The sequence below is a fragment of the Hevea brasiliensis genome, chromosome 14, assembly GCF_030052815.1.
Source record: "Hevea brasiliensis isolate MT/VB/25A 57/8 chromosome 14, ASM3005281v1, whole genome shotgun sequence".
Taxonomy (NCBI): Eukaryota; Viridiplantae; Streptophyta; class Magnoliopsida; order Malpighiales; family Euphorbiaceae; genus Hevea; species Hevea brasiliensis.
The window spans coordinates 22,476,419-22,493,371 of NC_079506.1; the positions used below are offsets into that span (position 1 = coordinate 22,476,419).

Here is a 16,953-nt window from a genome sequence, read left to right on the forward strand (position 1 = left end):
ACAAATATTTAACTAAAAGGATATCAGTATGTTATAACATCATATTTTGTATGAACTTGCAGAAAGAATTTACAATTAAAACCAAGCTACTTACAATAGTGATGCTTTATACTAGGTCAAACATGTATAGTATGCTTGTATAACTAGTTAATTAGTTGACAATTTTTCTACGTAAATGACTTGATTTGGCATTGATTGATCCAATGTAATTTGATTTGATATGCAATTTATTCAATTTCGTTCAAATAATTCTGGTTTCATCAAATATGTGAACATTGATCTTATCTAGCATAAACAAACCAAAATTGATCCTTCTTATACTTTATTAAATTGAAACAAACTATTTAATCTGGCAGCTTGATTGTTAACATGAAGGAAGAACATTATGATGTGTGTACACATTAATTTGTTTGACATATATACAAAGGAAAAAAAGAAAAACTTATTTGAATTTGATTTATTATGAATATAAGATGCAAAAATGTGAATATTACTTATTTTATATTTGAATTTCACCATGCATATTGTATTTTCAGTTTATAAGGGCTAATCTAGACAAATTTCAAAAAAAATTATATTAAATGGTAAAAGATCATTGATTCATAAATGATAAATTACAATTTGAAACAATTAAAAGGTATTAAAAAATTTCTAAGAAGTTTTTCAGTCTAGTGGCATTACAGGTAGCTTTGGCGCTAGCTATACCCTTTCTCTTCTAATGATAATTTTTTTTAGGCACAATCTAAACTATGGTTTCACCTGCAATGAATCCTTGTATTAGACGAATTTCCTTCTAAGTGCATGACTTCTACTTCTGGGATACAAATTTGCCTTGGCATCATTATCATCTTCTCTAAATGAACAAGCTCTATCCTCATCAATTCTTCCGATCTTTCCTACCCCAACACTGTAACTCCTCTTCATCCCATTAGACCCCTGGCTATATGATCTCCCATCACCTTCCCTGCAATGGAGATAGCTCTCCAGTTCACTTATTCCCTTAGCAGATAACAACCGCAGAAGTTTCTTGAACTCCTCATCATCATCCACTGCCCTCGAAGAATTGACACTAAAACTCTTAGGCAATTGAGCAGTTCCACCACCTATGCCTCCATAACCAACCTTACCACTACCAGCAAATTTCAACATGCTCTTCACATAAAAGTCCCTTGCCTTGCACATAACTCTAATGGGTGCTCTTGTCATTTGCACCAGCTTGCTCACCTTGTTTGCTTTGCTTCTAATCATTGTTGATTTGATCGAACGTTGTGAATCAAAGGAAGATTAGCTTGAATATTGTTGTTGAGATATTGGGATGAAGATGACTAGTCTTCACACATGAGGGGGTATATATAGGTATAGAGTTTTGATTTAACATGGTTGCTGAAGTAGTTTCTTGGAAGCAACATTGGACATAGATTAAAGCATGTGAAAGTTTCAAACAGAAATTGAAATAAATTTGTTTAAAAACCTGATAAAAAACTAATAGGAAGATGGTGAGTGGTGAGTCTTCTACATTGTGCGCTGAATGCTCTTCGGAGGTTTTTGACTTCTTGGGATTCTCTTGTCAAAGGCGATGGGTTCCTGTGGTCAATGTTCGCCAGTATTATTTTTTTAAATGATGTTGAAATGTATGCAAGCGCAAGATTTAATCTTTCTGCTATTTGGGAATTTTTTTGTAGCCTTCACTTATTATTTGGACTTGTTATTGCATGCCTTTATGTTTTTTTATTTTTATAATCAATTAATAAAGGTACATGGACCTAATTATGTTAACATTAATAAATTAACTAATGTTGATTTGAACTCTTAACGAGAGAATTCCATTGTTGCATAGATGGCATGAGGTATTTTTGAGTATTTAATTCAATTAAATTTTATTAGAAAGATTTTGGATAATAAATAAATAAATTTGAGATGATTTCGAATTCAAAAATAGTACACGTATTAAATTTATATTGAATTTAAATTTTACATATAAGATACTCATTATTTAAATTCGTTTATATAAATAATTAATTAAATATAATATATATATATATATATATATATATATATATAATATTTGAAATAAATAGAGTTTCAATGTTTGATAGTATTAGAAATTTTTTGAAATGTAAATTATGAATAAAATAAATTATTAATTAAGAAAAGCTAAACCGAATTGGATATTATTTGAGTAATAATTAAATTTAGGACAATTAAAATTAGTTTAGGACGAATTTTATTCGAATTTAAAATATATTTTGGTATTAAAATTATTAACTGAACTTTTGATTTGAATAGATTAATTTTGCGGATACCTTAGCCTTTGTCACCTCTAGCTGCAATCAGCTATTAGCCATCAAAGATTGAGTGATTAGTAAAAATTTTAACTTTGACTATTGGTTCTTAAAAAATTAATCTAAAATTAAAGAGTGTTTGATTTCACTATAAGCAAAAATTCATAAGAAGATTGATATTTGATTTGATTTATAAGTTTAAAAAAATATTTAAAATAAGTCAGAAGTTATAAATAAAAATATTTTATTTATAACTTATCTACTTATTTTACAATTACTATTTAACTAAGTGGGTGTTTGGTTTACCTGTTGGGTGCAGCTGATAGCTGATAGACACCCAAATAGGTAAATTGTGGTGTTTGGTAAGTTTAAAAAAATAGAGCTGATAGCTGATGGGCAACTGAAATGATACCTATCAGCTGCAGTTTGTATCAGCTCTATTTTTTAGAGTTATTTCTCATCAGCTGATAGCTGATCTGGTTTTATTTTTTATTTTGACCATATTATCCTTTTTTATTTAACTTGAAAATTAATATTATTAATATTTTTATTTTTTTATTTATAATTTTAATATTTTAATTAACGTATTTCAACTTTGTTAAAATATTTTTTATTAATAACATAAAATATAAAATATTTATTTATATCCAAAAACTTAAAATTAATTATAAATTTTTCTAATAAAATAATAATTATTTTATTATTTTATCTATATTTTTAAAATTATTTAATTATTTTAAAAAATAATTATTTTCTTATTTCAATAATAAAATAAATGATATAATATAAAAGATTAATAATTATATATTTATTTAAATAATATAATATATTAATTTAATAATTATATTTAATTTAATAATAAAATAAATAATATAATGTAATAAATTTATAATTTTATATTTATTTAAATAATAAAATAAATTATATGATATATACCCTTATTAGTCATTTCACATATTAACAGCAACAGCTAAATATAATTTTACCAAACACTTAATATAAAACAGCTATCAGTTATCAGCTATCAGCTAACAGTAACAGCTATCCGCTGTATTCAACGGTTAATCCAAACAGGCCCTAAGTAAAAAACTATATTACGTTAATAATTTTTAAATACATTAATATTATCCTCATTTTAACAATTACAACACTTAATTACATATCTTTCTTTTTATAATTTTAACTAATTAAACTACTTTTAAGCACATTTTAATCAAACACTTAAAATATTTAAAAGTTATTTTAAGTAATTTTACTAAACAATTAATTACTCATTTTCAATTTGACTCATTAGTTAAAAAATATATTTTAAGTCAAAAATTAAAAATAAATAGCCAAATCAAATACCCTCTTAATAATTAAAATTATCAATTGAATTATTACTCTACCAAACAAATACTTAAGCTAGCGAGATTCAGTCTTAACCACTCAAAGATAGTCTACCTCCAGCATGTCGTTGTCTTGGATATCGACGAAAGGCAAGTGAATGTAAAAGGGAAAAAAAATAAAAAATTTCAATTTCCATGTGGAAGTAGTAAATCAGTTTCCTTTCAGGATTAGAATTCTTAAACTACTTATAAATAGCCGCTTAATCGGCTGTATATTCAAAACATTATTATTCATATCTATAACTTTAATTTAACTGATTTCTTGCAATCTAAAATAGATGATAATAAAACACTATGGTAGAGATAGGCCGCGGAAGAATTCTCTTAACACCGCATTCTTTTCATCAAACATAACCAAGAAACCAAGAACTCAACCAAGAAAATGTGCTTTGAAGAGGTATCCTCCCAGCTTGGATTTGGTTTCTTATGTTAGAGAAATTAAGCCACATTGGCTTAAGAGCCAAGAAAATGTGCTTCCAAAAGATATCCTCCCAGCTAGGATTTGGGTGCTTATGTTAGAGAAATTAAGCCACATTGGCCTAAGAAAGGAGAGACTAAAATTGCTGAAAATGGAAACAAGGAATCCACTGCATCTGCAAAGAGATGGATTTTAGACATTGCAATTCCTGGGACAATTCCTTATCTAAAATCTCTAAAATTAGAACACAATGGTATTTTGTGGAATTTCTTTTCTAATACCAGATGATTAATTTCACATGGTGTGCAAATCAAGACCAAATTGGAATACCTGTATTTTCAAAATTATTCAATAAAATTTTCTTTTTCACAAAACTTTGTTTTGCTTTACTTATCCTTCAACTTTAGATTAAGTCTTGTTACTTCAAGATCTTATATTACATCTTATTTATTTTCAAGGGTTTAATAGTGTATTCATCACTTTCTGCATTACAAGCTGCATTATTATTTTTTTCTATTTATTGTATAAATACAAAATTTATTTAATAACAAGATTTTCCATTATTAAATTAATTACTAGATCAGTCGCAACTCGAAAAATTGAAGTTTGAGTAGTGTATGTAAAAATTAGATTGAATAAAATTTTAATCTTTAATATTTTTATATAAAAATTAAAAAATTCCAGCTTGTTTTAAAGCATCAGCTTTGAACCTACTATATTTTCATTTTTTTATTAAGTTTTTCATTATTATTAATATTTGTGATTGAATTACACAATGAATAGTATTTTTAGAATAATAATATGATATTAATATAGGACAAAAGCTAATATGCAATAAGAAAATAGAAATTAAATAGCTTTTGTGCCAATTATAGATAGAAAAATCTTGTATAGATACAATTGATATTGGACTTAACATATTAATATAACTCATATATTTATATTTTAAATATATATGAAAAGCAAGTTTATCTCGTGTCAAATACCCTTTTATGGAATTATCTATCTACACGAATTTCCTTCTTATTGCGTGGCTTCTACTTCTGGGATACAAATTTGACTTGCATCATTATCATCTTCTCTAAATGAACAAGTTCTATCCTCATCAATTCTCCCGATCTTTCCTACCCAACACTGCAACTCCTCTTCATCCCACTAGACCCCTTGCCATGTGATCTTTCATCACCTTGCCTGCAAGGGAGAAAGGTCTCCACTTTACTTATTCCCTTCGCCGATAACAATTGCAGAAGTTCCTTGAGCCCCTGATCCTCCACTGCCCTTGAAGAATTGACACTAAAACTCTTAGGCAATTGAGCAGTTCCACCACCTATGCTTCCATAACCAACCCTGCCACTACCAGCAAAGTCCAACATGCTTTTCACATAAAAGTTTTTGCCTTGCACAGAACTCCAATGGGTGTTCGTGAAATTTGCACGAGTTTGCTCAGCTTGATTGCTTTGCTTTCATTGTTGATTTAGTTCAACGATGAAGCTAAGAAAGACTCAAAAGTTGTGAATCTAAGGCAGATTTGAATTACTGTTTTTGTTTTTGAGATTTTGTGATGGAGTAGTTTACGTCCCACTGGGCGCAAATATATAGCCATGGAGTTTGGAAATGGTGTTGACGTTGTTTCTTGGAAACCATACTAACCACTGACTAAGTGATTGTTTGGCATTGCGTTTGAAGGCTTGAAACTGTTTTTTTAAATAAAAGCACCATTTTAAACACTTTTAAGAAAGTAATTTGGAAAAAATTATTTTGTTATTTTAGTGTTCTTATAACTAAAACTTATCAAATTTAATTTTAAATTATTTTTTAATACTTGCTAACTAATATATCTAAAAAAATGATTTTTTCAATATCAGTTCTAACAGTAATGCCAAACAAGCTATAAAGAATATGAAAAATATAACTAAAATATATATTCAACCCTATACAATAAATATTTATATAATAAAATATAATATTTTATTTATTGAATGAAAAGTTGAGCCTAGTTTTATATAAAAATTAATTATTTTTAAGTTTGGCTTACTACAAATACAAGTTGAATGTCAAATTGAGAGATAAATGTCAAATTTAATATAAAAATATTTATTATTCAGTTCAAATTTAATATTCATTATAATAATTTTAGGCTTTAAAAGCATACCTCACTGTTTTATAGCACTATTGTCACGACCCAACCTATGGGCCGGACCGGCACTAGGACCTGGGCCAGCTTAAAGCCCCCGAGGCCCATAGTAAGCCTAACTATTCCTCAAATCCATAACCAGGCCCACAATTTAGGCCCAACATGCACATAAATTAATTTAAATTAAACTGTTATAATTATATTTTGAGCCAACTTAACCCAGAAATTTTCCGAAACTAAAATCAGGGGGAGCCCAGCTCAACCCTGTTACCTCATTTACAAACTGTTTAAATACCATACAAATCTTCATTTATTAATTTTAAAAATTTAAATTAACACAATTTCTAACAAGGTCCACACTATTACTAACACATGCGGAGTTCTAGATTTTAAATTTAGAAAAGATAGTAAAACAATTAAATAATCGACGTTAAACCTGCGAGGAAGAAAACAGGTTGCTCTGTAAAATAACTCCTCTTGTGGCCTGAAAAAATATTGAACAGGAATGAGCGTTCGACTCAGAGAGTAAAATATCAATTTTAACCATAATTTCTATAACTATCTAAAACTAATGCACTCTGTAGAGTGAAATGCAACATCAGTAATAAATTCACATCATAACAGCAAAAAGTAATTTGGAGCACTCACACACTCAGTAATGTCAATCATAATATATGGGAGCTGATCCCCTATACAGCTCTCTTAAATCCAACCTGATGCCAGCGAAGAACTCAAGCCGGACTTTCGCTTAATAAACCAAATCGGGGTCCCAGCGAAGAACTCAAGCCGTGACTACCCCCGAAGGATTGGGTTCCAGCGAAGATCTCAAGCCGTGACTACCCATCCTATCCATAGTCCACACCACATCACACGCACGCCAACGCACGCACGCCAATGCACGCACACTGCTCCAAATTACCACAACAACATCCATGGCACTTTAACAGTTATGAATGCAACATAAATCGTGCCTAGAGTTTAACTACATAGATATATGCATATAAGTGATGCATGGGCATGCTTGAACATATAATAATATCGAAATTACAATTAAAATTAATATTTTACTCACAGTACACCGATGACTATTGTGGCTGCTGAATGCAGAAAATAGCTGACCTCGATCACCTAATAATTAAATTATAAATTTATTAGTACTAAGTTAAGATAAAACTCTAAAGAGGCAATAGACAGCCTAATTCATGCCGGAAATCCGGCAGAGTTTCCCCTATACCTGGAACCTACCCAACCTGCAAAAAGGCTCAAATAACACTTATAAATTCTCAATTTCCACAATCACATCTCATCAATATCACATGGCCCCTCCTGGGCCCTCCAAATCAGACAATACTCAAAATCTTCAAAATTACGTTTTAATCCCTATAATTGACATTTTTCAAAAATCCACTCAAACAAACTCTAAAAATTTTAAAATTTTGCCCCGCGGTCCTTAATAATATTATAAGGCTATTGCAAAATGAATTGTAATTTTCTAATCACCCACGAATATTTTATTTAAGAATTTTACTCGATTCCATAAGTTTCCAACATCTAACGTATTCTTAATTTAACCCAATTAAATATTTACATATTTAAACCTCCATCCTCAAGCTTCAACCAATTATATAAAATTTAATTATCTTAATTTCAAATAATCTTATATGCCCATATGCTAAAAATCTAACTAAAATTCATCTATATTTTTCAAAAATATTCTACAATCACTCAAAAATTCAACAATCACCATAGAATATCTCTAAATAATTTTACTTTCATCATATATTTTTCTTAGAATTTTTCTCCAATTTTTCCTGTTTAAGAAACACTGTATTTATGCTCCACAGACAGAGAAATAATAAAAATTGTCTTACCCAAAGTTTATCTGTGTCTCAAAAATTCTAAAAATTTATGAGGAAGCCTCTGGAAGTTGAATCATCTCCATAGCCCACCGGAGCCACCGCTGGAACCACCGCGCACGGTAGCTGGCCGCCGGCGACATTTGTCGGATCTGATCATACCACCATGTTCCTCTTCTCTTCCTCAGTCCATAGGTGGTCTCGGATAGTCGATCCAACGGTCGGATCGTCGATCCAACGGTCGGATCGTCGTAGATATGACGAAAAAGCTTGAAAAACCAGAAACTTCTCTCCTCCATATCTCACTCATCCGACCTCCATTTGCTACAAAATTGGTATCAAAAGAAAGGTCTCGGAACAAGCTTTCCAACGCCACCTGAATCGCCTCGATCGGACATCGGATGAAGCCGGAATCGCGCCGGAAAGTCGCTGTCCACTGTGCGCGCGTTTTCTCTCTCTTCTCCCTCTCTTGCCGCCGTTTCTGGTGTCTGGCCGTCGCCGAAGGGTCGCCGGCCAGGTGGGGAGCTGCTCGGGAGGTCACCGGCCGGTCATGTGATTATGTATCATAACTCCAAAATCATGTAATTGTGTCTTTCATGATCCATGGAGCACGCATTTTGCATGTTTTTAATTTTTAATTTCATTCTTATTAAAAAAAATAATTTCATTCTAATATAATCATATAAAATAATTAAATATCTATTTTATATTGAACATATAAAAGAAAAATAAATTATATAAAATGTTAATTTCCCACTTAGAATATTTCATATATATGACTGATATCAGAATTTACATTTAATATAAATTTGACTTTTTATAAAAATAAATTAAATATTTTTATATTATGGGAATTTTTTTTATTGTGAATATCCAAGAAACAGGTACACCTACAACACACCGGATCTCAACCCAAACAAGTCAAAAGAAATAGCCGACGGCAAATGGCAAAATCGTAATAAAGAGAGAAACCGAATCCAAATTTGACCTTCATGTGAATAAAAACTCCGGAGTCAGGATCTGCGAAACCACTTGAGAAGGTAACAAAAGCAGAGCAGTACAAAGAAAAGAAAGGAAAATGCAAGATTCATAGAGAAAACCCAAATCCAATTCTATTTCCTTGTGGGGTTGTTTCTTCTTCTTGAGGTAGAAACCCAGATGGCAAACCAGCTGGAGAATCTGGTGCAGTCAATAAAATCGAAGGTGAGAGCACTGAAGAAGTCGAAGAAACCATACATAAAAATGGACAAGAGCTCCAGTGTGAAGGTTGAGATCCGAAGCAGGAAAGCGAGACAGCTAATTGACAAGACTCTCAAAGTAGCTGATCGTCCTGGCAAGGGAAGCATTTCCTGATTTCTTTCTTCTTTAAATTTCTCTCTTCTTCTGTAATTTCTCTGTATATAAAAATTAAAGCTGGATTAATTATTCAGAGTTTTCTCCCTTGTTTTCTAAGTGCCTGCCGATTCTGTGTTGTTATCTTTCTTTATTGGGAAAGCTTTGAAGGGTGATTGAATTGAACCGTTTCGGATTTGGCTTAGCAGACTCTGTTTTTTGTTATCTGTTTTTATTTTTTATTTTTTCTGTTAAAGAATATTAGTAGATTTTAAGTTTTGGTTATTATTATTATTCGGGTGGTTACTCAATCATGCGGCTGACAGCATTTTGAGTTTCGTTATCTGCCAGAAACGTTGAGGATCAATTAATTTGGCACTATGAGAGAAGGGGCTGTTACTCTGTGAAGTCTGAGCATGTCTTTTGGTTGATAATTTTTTGACTTCTAGAAATAATCAGTCTCATGCTAATTGGAAGAAGCTTTGGAACCTTCAAGTCACTTCGAAGTTGAAAATTTTTCTTTGGAGGGCTTGTCGTGACATCCTTCCAACTATTGATAGCTTGTTCTAAGTGTGGTGTTAGTGTTAATGGGATGTGCCTTGGGTGTGGTCACTTTGAAAATCTTGTTCATGCTTTGTTGTTTTGTCCTAAGGCCATTTGCTGTTGGGGTAGTGCTAGGTTCTTTATTCCCCAAGATGTTGAGCATTTTAATGTTTTGTTCATGCATTTCCTAGATTCCCTCGACTCAATTACTATGGCCCGTTTCAGTGTTGTGGCATGGAGCATTTGGTCACCTAGAAATCTTTTGGTTTGGCAGCAAAAATTTGGGTCTCCTACTTAGATTTTCTCATTTGCTTTGGATGTTCTTCGTGATTGGGAGCAAGTCGGAGGAATGTTCATATTCATCCCTCTTGTCTGCTGATTTTTGTTTCGAGGTGGATAAAGCCTAGTGCTAGTAGACTAAAGTGCAATGTGGATGCAACCTTTTTTCCTAGTATGCAGAAGACAGGATTTGGTGCCATCTTGCGTGATAACAGGGGTACATTTGTGGCTGCTGACAGTGGTCATTGGGATGGTTGTATCCAGGCTGATTTGGGGGAAGCAGTGAGTCTAAGGGAAGTGCTGTAGGGATTGTTTGGATGGAGTGAGGGAACGGTAAGTAAGTAATGAAAATGTAAGAAAAGGTAAGGAAGTAGAAGGGTAAGGAGGGTTATAATAAAAAAAATTTTATATTTGAGAAGGGGTGAATTAATGAAAAGGTAAGAAAATATAATGTATATTATTTATGTTTGAAAAAAGGTGAATGAGGGGTAAATTTAAGGGGTGTATAAATAGAAATATTCATAACTCTCATATCTCCCTCTTTACCTCTCTTTACACGTGAAAAAAAATTAAGATTTAAGGGATAAAGAATGGTAAGACTTACCTTTACTTACCTTTACCCTTTACCTTCTATCAACTCACATTTTCCCAAACAGAGGTAAAAGAGCTACTTTCCATTCCTTATCTTTATTTACCTCTCCCTCACTCTCATCCAAACAGACCAAGTTTCAGTTTCGAAACTAGTTGAAAAGAAATGAATTATTTTACTTATTATATTTTCAAACATCATAATTATAAAAAAAATAAACTAAATTGAATTTTTACGGCTCTAAAGGTGCATTCTTTGCACTTATTCTTTGTGTTTAAAAATTAATATATATAAGAAGTAGATTGAATTCTCACCCAATTACATAACTTTTAGCCTAATTTATATTATTTTAAAATGAAATTTAAATTCATTTATTATGTTTCTAAACATGGAATTTACAAGAAAATAAATTAATTAAATTAAAATTTTGTAAATTTTAGCTTCACTTGAAATAAATCATATGTAATAAAAGAATTCAATTTAATTTTCTCACAATCATACATCTTTTGGTCTGATTTCTATTTCTTTAAAATGAATTCTTTTTCCAAGTTTAAAAAGATTGAATTATTTCACTTATTATCTTTTCAAACTTGAAAAATTAATAAAAAAAAATAGTTGAATTTAATTTTTACAAATTTTTAGTTTGCAAACAGGTTTCACTTTCCTAACTGGCTGAAAAAAAGATTTATTTACTTATTTTGTTTTCAAATATTAGAATAAGAAAAAAAATCAATTAAATTAAATTTTGACAACCGTAAAGGTGCATCCTCTACATTTGTTCTTTGTATTTAAAAATTATTAATATTTTTCAAATGATCATAAAAATTAAAATTTGAATAATAAATTAGAGACTAAACATTTGATTATCACTCAATTTTTGTTCATATATAGTAAGAGATTTTCTCACACTAATTTACACCTATTAAGATTATTATTATTATTATTTTTACAATAGTTTTAAGTAATTTTAAAATATTCTTAGTGAAGTTAAATTTTAATTGAGAAAGAAAAAGAAATTCTCATCATTATCAATTAAACTAATATTATCAAACAATTACCACTTAATTTATCTTTATGATTAAATGTTTATATTTTTGAATGAGATATCATGTGTAGGAGATTAGCATGGGTGGGCACAAAGGGTGGATTTTAAAATTAATGAGATTTCTCTTTCCATTTAGATAGCTATATTGCCTGTTGAAGGTTGTCTTTCTCTAATTGTCTAAACAAAGTACAGATTTTTGAAATTATTCACAATAATTCATTTCATAAACAACTTATATGTATTAAAATACAAGTTCTTAAACATATTCATTTACAAATGGTTGGAACAATGTGAATCAATAGGAATCAATGGTGGGTTGAAGCTAATGGTTTTGGGGAGAGCTTGAGAGAATTGGTAGAGGATGAACAAGAAGAAAGGGTCATGGAGATTCATTGTTATGATAGTGAAGATATATATTAGTAAAAATGAAAAGGATGATTGCAGTAACAAGAGACAGAATCGGCCAGGGATTAATCCTGAAATTGTACTGAAATGTTTTAGCAGGCCATTGATTCCAACTCTTCTCACAGCAGGCATTGATCATATTCTTCTGCACTGCATATAGCTTGCTTTCTGGGTCTAATCTAATGTTCTTAGTAAGAGAATTGAACAATTTAGCCACTTCTTGGTCACTTTCTAGACCATTTTGGATGATTCCCTTGGAATGCAGAAGGGCTACATCCTGCTTGTCTTTAATGATACTTCTCATGAAGATGAAATAAGATGTCACTTCAGTACCCGCAAGAACATGCAAGCTCTCATAGGCTATCAAATTCAGAAATATCGACTCAGTGGTTTCATCTACCACAATCACTGGAAGCTTGAGGACTCCACTTTGGAATGAGATGTCGTCCAAGCATCTGGTTTTGCTTTTCTGGAATTGGATTCCAGCTTGATTGAGCTTTGTTGCAGACCTGATAAAAACGTTGTCATGATCTTCATGGACATCTTCTGATATGCTGTAATGGGTTTTCTCCGATACTTGTTGCTGAAGCAGGCTTCTTCTGTACACATCTAGGACATGAACACACTTTTCCCGAACTAAGATGGAAGTGTTGGGAAAGAAAAAATTGAGAATGAGCTTGTTGATGTACTCTGCACTCTGCATAAATTTACACAAGTTTTTGGAGTGCATGAACGCAATCAAATGAATTGAAGCATCAGAGAGTATAAATCTGTGAAACGAGATTCAATATATTATACCGTTTCTGCGCCTCTTCCAATAGCAAGTAGCTTTTCCAGGACAAACATTGGCAATTGATTTTCAAGCATTAACATGTCACGCCTAATAAATGGCATGATATATAGCTTCCCATGTTTGCTAAAGATTGGATCATCAGGACCATAGTCATTGAGCGTATCAGAATAAAAGTGTAATATTTCCAAAATGAAACACCCATCAAAAATCATCGTTTTCAGCAAACCACTATCACTGTATTGGTAATACTTAATACCATATGAATCTCTTAAATCATTAACAACTTCAGCTAATGATTCAACAAAAAGCGAAAGAGGTTTTCCTGATCTTCTTAGAAAATGAGCAGAAGCTCTTTCCTTGTGTTCCTGCATTTCACCAAATGTAGAGAAAGGGCCAAAAGAGACTACCTGAGGCCGATAGGCTTGCTTGTTCAGGTCTGGGATTGATGCAGCTCGTATATCGTATATTGAACGTTTCATCCGCTGCTTATCCTTCTTGTCTGACACATCCATAATTGCCTTAATTTCTTGTTCAACATTTTCGGCAATTCGCTTCCTTTCGTCCATTACTAATGCACAAGAGTTTTTCCTTTTCTGTTTCGGTGATTGGGTTCCTGCTGATGCTCAAGAGAAAAACTATAATTCTGATGTTATAACTGGAGAAATATTCCTTTCTTGGAAATATTCCTTTCTTGCAGTACTCATGAATCATGATTACTTATTCTTTGCCCTTCTCTAAGGGCAGATAAAATTTTATCTTCATCATAGGGATAATACATATCTTTTGGCCTAAGGATACCAGAAATTGAGAATCAAATAGAAGAATCATGGAGAGAACAAGGATATAAGGGTCACAGAAGTTTAGCCAAGCCATGAAGAAAAGAATAATTCCCTGAAAACTTTTGAGGAAATTGTGATATTTAATTAGGCTAATCTTGGCGCATAATCATATCAGCTAAAATCAACTGATTAAATTTAATTTTTTAATTAATTTAGTACAAAAAAAAAAAAAAAAAAACTGATTCAGCATATTGTTGTTGTCTTGTATATGGACGAAAGAAATGTAAAAGAAGAAAAAAACCCATGAATTTCAATTTCCAGAGTAGGAAATCAGTTTCCTTTTCCAGATTAGGATTCTGAAATTACTTAAAAATTACTCAATCAGGTGTAATTTCAAAACATTATTATTCATATCTATAACTTTGATTTCAACTAATTTCTTGCAATATAAAATATATGATGATAAAACACCATGGTAGAGATTCAACCGTGGAAGAATTCTCTTAACACTGCATTCTTTTCATCAAACATAATCAAGAAACCAAGGAGTAAATCAAGAAATTGTGCTTCGAAAAGGTATCCTCCCAGCTCGGATTTGGGTTCTTATGTCAGAGAAATTAAGCCACAGTGGCCTAAGAAAGGAGAGACTAAAAGTGCTGAAAATAGAAACAAGGAATCCACTGCATCTGCAAAGAGATGGATTTTAGACATTGTGATTCCTGAACCGACTCCTGATCTGGATTCTCTAGAACTAGAATATGATAATATTTTGTGGAATTTCTTTTCTAATAAATTATTTACTAGATAGTTCTCAATAATTATTCATATTATTATTATTATTATTATTATTATTATTATTTTTCCCTCTCATTTTGTGGGTTTCTCTTTAAGGCTGGGTCTTACTTTTTTGCCTCGCATGGCGGTTTTCCTATGCCCCCTTGAGCAGAGCGAGGTTGCCTTCCCTTTCCGGTTATTGATTTCTCTCCTTAATAACGGGTAGCGTTGTAAATAGATTTTGATGATGGGCAATATTAGTTGATTTGGTGAGGGATCCTTAGGTTTGCGTTTTCTGTGGTGTTGCTATATAGGTTACACATCTAGTGGTGCACGTTATGAGGAGCGGTTATGGTAGTAGATCGTGGGGTGCAATCCAGTGGGTTGGCCCGAAAGGTGTGAATGGGATGCCAAATAACACCATCGCCGTTTTCTCCTTTGCTCTTATTGGATTGTTTGCAACCACTGGAGGTTTTGACTTTTGGCCTTGGTTGGATTGCCTGAACACTTTGAGATGCATCTGGGAAGAGATGATCCTCCAAGCATGGTCAGGCTTAGCATGGTTGCCGTTTTGCTTTGAGGAGGCTTCTTTAGTACTGATCTGAGTGTTGTGAGTTGTCTCGTTGGCAGAAAGGTGGGCCTATTGATGCTGGTGGCGCTGAGGGATGTTTGCTTCATGGAATGTCAGGTCATGGTCTCCCGATTGGATACCCGACACCCTAGGCTCTAGCCCTCTTGTTGGGGTGTTGGGTTTGGCTCAAAACATGGTTTATGCTTGGGCCTTATGTATAAAATTCTTAGTTAGAATATGTTTAGAGTTTGGGTTTAAGTTTTTTTGGCTTAGAATTCTATGAGATCCTCTCTATGTAATGCCCTAGACCTTTTATTGCAATGAAATTTATCCAATTGGAGCTCTAAATCATCCATTGAATAAAGGCTTAATAATCGCCTTACATCACCTATAAAACAAGTCTATTAGGAGAGTGAGTACAACTACTTAGTGAACAGATAAATAAATAATAAAAGAGAAATTGATAAGATTTTAATACTTAAAAGTACTAATTTACTATGTTAGAATAAGTCAATTAAATAAATATCATTCATTCCAGTCATATGACTGGGTTAAAATAAAATTCATAATGTAAACATATTATTGAAATAAATATAATAAAGTATCATAAAATTTTCAATATCATCATACATTTGCAATACACTTCCTATAGAAAGTACTAGGGCTGAGCAGAAATCAATTTAAATCGAAAAATCGAACCGAATCGAGTCAATTCAGTTCAATCGGTTCGATTTTAAAATTCAATCGGTTCGGTTCAATTTTATATTATAAAAATTTTGATTATTTCGGTTCGGTTCGATTTTGAAGAGAAAAAATCGGTTAAACCGAACCGAACCGAATAATAATTTATATAGTCAAATTGAACTAAATCGAACCGAATTGATTTTTAAATTGATTTATTTTTATGAAAAATTTATGAATTATATTTAATTATATATATATATATTAATTGTTTAATTTCATTGATTAATGGTTTTTAGGTTCAAACCAAAGTTAAAATTAGACCAAATAACTTGAAAATCATATCTAAATTAAAAAATCAATAAAAAATCAAACCGATTAGTTAAAACCGAACCGAACCAAAATAGAGTGGTTCGGTTTGATTCAGTTTTTCACCTATTTCGGTTCGATTCAATTTCTACAATTTACGGTTTGATTTTTATAATTTAATTCAGTTCGGTTCGAACCAAATGCTCACTCCTAGAAAGTACAGATATCTCAAGCGTATAAAATAAACTCTGACAGCCTGAGAGTAATATTGACATTTTGAGCTCTATGATGACTCAACCTACCCAAGAGCAATAAAAATGTTGGTTATACACATGTGCAGAGCAACCCTAAAGGGTGACTACATGATATATGCCCTAAGTATTATGTTTATATTAAGCGTTATCTCAAAGACAATATAAATATAAGCTGTGTTAAAGATAAATCACCTATCATCGAGGTGCTGTCTATTTAGTGCATATATTGAGTATATTTCACCATTTATTTAGCTATAATGGTAAATAAAATACCATTCTTTGTTCCCATTTGCATAATGAGATTATGTATATATATAATAAAATATCAGTATTATATATTTATCCACTTACAGATACCACTTTTCATTCATTTAAAACCATAAATAAAAGCTTATCTTAAAAAAATTTAATAATATAATGATAAGAATCAATCACAAGCTTCACCTTTCATAATAAATTTTTAATGAAAATTTGATAACATCAACCAAACTCATTGTCACAAAACTCAAATCCACAACTTA

General features: G+C 31.5%; 2 protein-coding genes across 2 annotated transcripts; both read right to left on the reverse strand.

Moving 5' to 3' along the window:
• Positions 1-777: 777 nt before the first annotated feature.
• Positions 778-1,248, reverse strand: LOC110649223 (uncharacterized). Its single transcript, XM_021803704.2, has one exon. The coding sequence runs from the start codon at positions 1,246-1,248 to the stop codon at positions 778-780; it is 471 nt and encodes a 156-aa protein (XP_021659396.2).
• A 10,645-nt stretch (positions 1,249-11,893) lies between these two features.
• On the reverse strand, positions 11,894-13,673 carry LOC131169143 (UPF0481 protein At3g47200-like). Its single transcript, XM_058135653.1, has 2 exons — positions 13,070-13,673; positions 11,894-12,968 (listed from the first exon to the last, which is right to left on the reverse strand). The coding sequence occupies exons 1-2, from the start codon at positions 13,628-13,630 to the stop codon at positions 12,246-12,248; spliced, it is 1,284 nt and encodes a 427-aa protein (XP_057991636.1). The 5' UTR covers positions 13,631-13,673; the 3' UTR covers positions 11,894-12,245.
• Positions 13,674-16,953: the final 3,280 nt, after the last annotated feature.